This window comes from Pteronotus mesoamericanus, unplaced genomic scaffold (genome assembly GCF_021234165.1).
Source record: "Pteronotus mesoamericanus isolate MK-2021 breed Mesoamerican mustached bat unplaced genomic scaffold, CSHL_Meso_final contig_418, whole genome shotgun sequence".
In the NCBI taxonomy this organism is placed as follows: domain Eukaryota; kingdom Metazoa; phylum Chordata; class Mammalia; order Chiroptera; family Mormoopidae; genus Pteronotus; species Pteronotus mesoamericanus.
In genome coordinates, this window is record NW_026555156.1 from 8,695 (window position 1) to 15,392 (window position 6,698).

General features: G+C 46.6%; 1 protein-coding gene and 1 pseudogene across 1 annotated transcript; one reads left to right on the forward strand and one right to left on the reverse strand.

The window, feature by feature from the left end:
* The first annotated feature begins 1,051 nt into the window (after positions 1 to 1,051).
* Positions 1,052 to 2,005, forward strand: LOC129073559 (olfactory receptor 958-like; annotated as a pseudogene).
* Positions 2,006 to 3,873: 1,868 nt separating this feature from the next.
* Positions 3,874 to 4,837, reverse strand: LOC129073558 (olfactory receptor 8D1-like). Its single transcript, XM_054577220.1, is given in 4 exon segments — positions 3,874 to 4,251; positions 4,253 to 4,536; positions 4,539 to 4,810; positions 4,812 to 4,837. Coding segments are annotated over 4 exon segments (960 nt in total).
* Positions 4,838 to 6,698: the final 1,861 nt, after the last annotated feature.

Sequence of the window (6,698 nt, forward strand, 5' to 3'; positions counted from 1 at the left end):
GAAAGCCTCTTTGCAGTTTTGCATACGATAACGTTCAGTTTTGTTTTACAGTGTTATGAAAGTTGATCTGAAGGTTCGTGAGATGCGTAAGTGCACTGGCAAACAGAGTAAGGCCTGCACTGGTAACATTTCTCATTGTGTAACGGAGCGTTGAACAGTTGTAGACAAAAAGAATCAAGTTAATACAAGGATTGTCAGGGAGGAACTCAATGACAACTTGGCAACACCCAATACGATATACAGATGACATACTATAGAATTCTGTACTTGAAACCTATAATATTTTAGTAATCAATATCACCCTCAGAAATTCAATAACAATTAAGAAAATAAGAAAAAACGCTTATGAAGGAATATAAATTAAAAAATAAATGATTGAACTACGTTGTTTTTAAGGGCCTTTCAGTTTAGAGAATATTTAGTTTGTCTCTTACCTGCATTTTCATAGTTCTTTCTTCCTCGTTTTCTAATTGTAGTAAAATGAATTTAGAATTCTTGGGTCTCCATCCTCCGTCCGCCATAATTGTACGTTGAAAATTCCGTGTTATTTAAATTCCTCAAATTAGAATTTCTTCTTTACCTATAAATGAAAATCTTTGACCTATCTTGTACAATGCAATTAAGTCTTAACTAGAAAATTATTAGGAAAATGTGATCTAATCTGTAAATGTTTCATCTTTTTTACCTTCTTTTCTCTACTGTTTTCTTTTCCTTTCTTTGTCTTTCCTCCCTTTTCACTCCTCAAAGCTTTGACTCCCTCATTTGCTCTTATCTATCTAGTGATCGTAACGTAATGCCTGCCCACATTCCAGTCAGGCTGTCTGCATGCGGCCCTCGCCCCAGAGCCCAAACCTTCTTCCGTGGCATATGCTGCTCCCTATGGTCTGAGTCACAATAAATGTTATCCTTTTACTAATAGAGTTTGTCATTGTCCTTTTTTTCTTTTTCTTCATTTAATCACTCTACTGGCAGCAAGTAGTGGTTTTTGGTGCATTGGGTCATTACCTTATTGTCCTTTTCTTCTCCTTTCCAGGATAGAAATCAAACTTCTATGGAGGCAAAGAAGCACTCTTTGATTTCAGAGTCCATCCTGTCGGGCATTCCCCGCACAGAGGGTCAGGAGACTGTGCTCTCCGTGGTTGTCTCGACCTGCCGCCTCTGCGCTCTACCAGGGAATGGACTCACCCTTTTCGCTATGCTGTCAGAGTCCCGCCTCCACACTCCCATCTCTTTCTTTCTTTGCAACCTCTCTGTGTTAGACACTGGTGTCTCTTCTGTGAGCACCCCAAAATGTTGACCAACCTGATGATGAGGAACCAAGTCATCTCTTTGGGTGGTTGCATGTCCCAGGTCTTTTTTGGACCACTTCCTAGGCAGTGCTGAGTGCTGGCTCTACCAGTAATGGCATAAGACCGATTTGCTACCATCTGCTGCCCCCTGTGTTATACCATCATCATGAACCGCCGGGTGTGTGCCCTGCTGGCCGCTGGCACCTGGTTTACTAGCTCTTTTCACGCCACAGTTCTTACTATGCTGACGTTCCAAGTACCATATTGTGGGTCCAAGGAGGTACCCTATTTCTTTTGTGACAGCTTTCCCGTAGTCAAATTGGCCCGTGGTAACATCTTCATTACTGAGACAGTGAGCTTCACCGACATGAGCCTTGTGGCCTGACACGTTTCCTCCCGAGCCCCGCCTCCTACACCCGCATCGTCATTGCGATCCTAAAGATGCTCTCTGCTGAAGGGAGGCGCACGGCGCTGTCTGCCTGTGTTTCCCACCTTTCTGTGGTCACACTGTTCTTTGGGCCCTGTGCCCTTATTCATACCCAGCCACCTTTCAGTGAGGTGCCGGTAACCCCAGGCAGATCTTTGGCAATGTGGGCACCCCCATGTTAATCCCCAGAATCTACACTCTGAGAAACAAAGATGTCAAAAGAGCCCTGAAGAAACTTGTTGGAGGCCGGGTCGCTTCATAAGGAGGTAACGAGGCGACATGTGAGTGATGATGATTTTTTAATTCCTCATCTGTGTATTCAAGGGATTTTTAAACATGTATCCATGGCAGTTGTAAAGATTTTGCTTCAATAAAGACAGCTGGGAAGCAATTCTACCTGATCAAAGCCTGTGACATCTCACCCATTTCATAGACCAGAGATGAGCAAGCACTTTCTCTAAATGTCCAGACAGTAACTATTTCAGGTTTTGAGGATTGGGCGGTTCCTGTTCCAAATACTGCACTCTCTCCGGTAGCATAAAAACAGCCATAGAAAATACATAGACAAACGGGCAAAGCTTGTTTCAGTAACATTTCATTTATGCAAATGTGCAGCAGGCAGGCTAGTCCCCACAGGCCATAGGTTGCTGACCTTGGTCACATCACAGAGGCTAGTTGAATTTGAAAACACTGTTTTCAAGGCTATGTTGATAATGGAGTAAGAGTGAAGTTTTATGAGGGCACAAGTTAAACAAGTTGATCAAGGAAAGTTTGTGAAGAGATGGATGTTAAGGAACACAGTGAGCAGTCTCTAAGGACACATATTAAGCACCTCAAGTATACCTAGTGAGGACTTCTCCTTATAGCAGGTCGATCTGGATAGAATCTGTGTTAAAGCTGAGATGTGTACTGATGCTCTGGTCCTTATGTAAGGGAACCACTCTGGGTTCTACTGCCGTGGGTTCTATTGCTCGCCACCAATAAGAAGCATGACCCCCAATGCCAGAGTCTTATGAAAAGGAAAGGAACTATGTACTGGAAGGTTATAAGGTTCAGAATAATGGTGGAATTGTGCAGTTAAATTCCATGCTCTTTAGAAACCAAAAATACCCACAAACACACGGTCTTGCCTTCCCTCGCCAAACCAGGCCAGTCAGAGGTCCCATCTCTCAGGATAAGAAATAGAAGTCTGCAGCTTAGCTGGGAAGATGCCTGCCTGTATACTGGCTTCTTCCAGTCGTCTGTGCTCAGCTAGGCTCCTTTTCTTAATCCAGAACCGCATTCTCATGGTGGGCTTGTGGGGGTGCTCCTGAACCTTTTCAAACTGCGCGACCAAGACCCCGCACTGTCGCTCGTGGTCAAGAGGCCTCCTCCCCCCAAGCTGCATGGTTAAGCTCCAGCATGGCTGCCGAGCCTGGGTTTAAATCCCGGCACAGGACTTCCTGTTTCGAGCCCCTCCCACCCTGGGTTACACGTGCCAGTACTGTGGTGTCTTCTGATTTTCCCGGTTGCCGTTGTTAGTCTGGGCAGCCCTGGCCCCTGATGTAGGAGGCACCTCCGAGCCCCTCTCACAGGATCAGCAAGCCCCTCTGGCTACATCACAAGTTAGGAGCATGCACATCTCCCCGGGTCTCTGGCTGGCGTGACTGCTTAACATCACTAAAGCAATGTTCTTTAGAGAAGCGAAGTAACTCTCAATGGCCCTGCTCTGCTTTCCCTTCCCCCAGCCAGGTTGAGAAGGTTTTGGGATTTTTTTCCCTATGTTCCCAGGGTGGGGAGGAGATTCCCCGGTTTGAGGAGACCCCTTGCCCAAACACCCCAGGTTCTGGACCTTGTTCCACACCTGTTACACTTGTACTAGAGATGAACTTGTGGCCAGTTTTCTTAGGCATGAGGTAAATGGTTATTACTCTTGCTCATACTAGCAATCTTCTCAGAAGCTGCTCAGCTTCCCTGTCAGTATCAATTACTCCATTAAAATTTCCTCCATAAACCAGCACAAAGATTGGCTAGGCACCTTGCAATATGCTTTTGACAAAATTATCAAGCTCTGCTTCAGGGTATGGTTATTTTATCTAAGCTTGGCAGAGAGCTAGACAGAGTGAAATCTTCCTGGTGCTTTTTAGTACGATTGCTTATTGGTAAAGGATGTGATGATCAGGAGCATCTTTTCATTGGACTCTCTATTTCTCTAGTCCCTACATTCCCAGAAGCAAAACATTTCCTCACCGAAACCTTCCTCGGGGTTTCCTTCACACCCTTGCTCCTCAGACTGAATATCAAAGGGTTCAGCAAGGGGATCACTGCGGTGTAAAACACTGAGGAGACCTCCTCCTGTTCCAGGGACTTGCTGGAGCGGGGCTTGAAGTACAGGAATGTGACAGACCCAAAGAAGACCCCCACAGCCACACGATGGACGCTGCAAGTTCCGAAAGCTTTGGAGCGTCCCTCCAAGGACCAGATGCGAAGGATGCTGTGGAAGAGGAAGACGTAGGACATGAAGATAGCTAGGGTAGGCACCCAGGTGTTAAGTCCTTGCAATGAGGAAAAGCAGAAGCTCATTGAGGTGTGTACTGGAGCAGGAAAGGTGGAGAAGAGGAAGGCCGTCCCAGAAGTGATGGCTGATGGGGTGGGACTTGCAGGACAGTTTCATCATGGCGCCCATATGGGTCAGGGCAGGCAGAAAGCCCAGGATAAAGGCAACCTGCACGAGCAGGCAGCAGACCCTAGAGGACATGAGCACACTGTAGAGCAGTGGGTTGCAGATAGCAGCGTAGCTGTCGCATGTCATCGCGGTCAGGAGGTGACCCTCAGCACCCCAAAGATCACGAAGAGAAAGAGCTGTGTCATGCATTCAGAATAAAGGATCTCATTCTTCCTCCCTAGAAAGTTCACCAGCATTTTGGGGGTAGTGACCGAGGAGCAGCAGAGATCAATGGAGGACAAGCTGCTGAGGAAGTAGCACGTGGGGGTGTGGAGCGGAGGGCTGACAGCGATCAGGAGGACCACGGCCAAGCTCCCCGTTGCTGTCACTGCACAGATGCCCCGGAACAGGGGCAAGAGGCTGCGGGGCCAACCCACCCAGATGAATACATGCTGTGGAGTGATTCCCTGTGGCCATTCCTTAGTGATATCTGTGGAAATGTTAAATAAGCATTACATTAAATTGGATCTTTACTTTCTTTCCAAGTGAAACCAGATCTTCATACAGGAGGTGGCCAGGAACAAAGACACTCCCTGAAACACCCCAGCCACCTGCCAGTGGGTCCCAGGATTTCCATCTCACACACACACACACACACACACACACACACACACACGCGCCCCTTGTCGGCTTAAGAAACTTCAACCAGAGAAATCAAAGCCCCTTTTGTGGTGGAGACTTCTATCAGCCAATAGCTGTTTGCTGATGGTTAGAAGAAAAATTTCACTATGACTCTACTTACTCTTTAAATCCTCCAGCTTTCTCATGCTCTAAGTCTGCAGGCATCCCCCACAGCATCTGAAAACAAGAGGAGAATTATACCTGGGGTGCTGACAATGGCTTCCTATTTCCAGTCGGAATGGCGGTGGGCGTGTCCTCTCAACAAATGTGTCTCTAATAGGCAACAGGTCCTCAGAAGCTGAATTACTCCTACAGCCCTGGTCTCCACTGAGCTGGGGGAGGATGAGGGAGACTGAGAGCTCACTACAGGGTTCACCGATAGAGGACATCTTCCTTTAACTCAGGGGCCAGCCCACTGTGAAGTTTATCATGAGGATCTCCTCAGACCTCAACTATGAGCAGCAATGCTGGCTGGCTTGAACCCTAGGGGTGAACTACTGTGCCTTTGTTGATGAGACCCCCAAACCCCAGGGAAGACCGTTTCCTGTGGACAGAGGAGGTGCTTCTGAGGATGCTGGAGATAAATCCTCTTACTGGCTCAGCAGCCTTGGTGATTTGGCTTCTGGATCTGAAGAGAGAAAGAGTAGAGAAGGCTGCGCTTCTCCCAGAAGTGCTGAAATCAATTAGTCTATCCTCTTGCAAGATGAAGTGGTTCGCATTGGAGCCATTTTAGAAGAATGTCAATTTTGGTAGTATTCTAGTTATTCTTTTCTCCTCTGTAGGAACATTCAGTGGTTCTTCATGGCCTTGTGAAAAAACCCAAATTCTTTACCTGACACTTAAGACCTATAAGAATGAGGCCCCGTCTTAACTTTCTAGCTCCTATTTTATCGGTGTAAGAAATGTCCAAACCTGTAAGACATTTTATGAGTTTCTGTGAGACCAACTGGTGCCATTTGCGGGGAAGCAAAACTCCAAGGGACTGAGAAAATGCCCCTGGGAATGGCTGTTTTGCACCTTACTTTGTACATTGCAATAAAAAGAGGAGGCGAAAGTGGGTTCCATGAAACCCACTGGTGATAGATTAAAGAGGTGGGAGAAAGCAGAGTGGGGAAGTCTCTGGAACCGAATAAAAAGTAAAATGACAGACACACTTCTTTTACATAGGTGGGTACAGGGTAGTTAACAGTCAACAACACAATAACAGTAACAATTAGGGGCTTTGTGGTCTGTGCTCTGGTCGGTGCTTATGCATTGAAGGGTCCAGAAAAAGGAAATTTGACATTCCCAAGACATGTGATTGTAGATGCAAAAGACGATAGACAGACTCAGTTAAGGTAAAGACTGACTTCTGGGAAGATTCTAGCCTAGGGCATGACCACCCTCCATGACCGGCTTTCAGTTAGAAAGTTTCACTTCAGACCATCCTGTGTGGTTCCTTTGGTGTTGCAGTTTGTAAGGCCACCACGCAGGCCTCCCTGAGCTTGTCAGGTGTCGTGTGTGGTCCCTTTTTGCCCACAGTTTCTTGACCCTGTACATCCACCCAAGCATGCCGTGCTCCATCTATGTAAGAGAGTTTGCCTATTATTTTAATACTCCGGAGACTGTCGTGCCTGTAGACCTTTAGATATTGTTTCTGCTGTCTCTCTTGACTGTA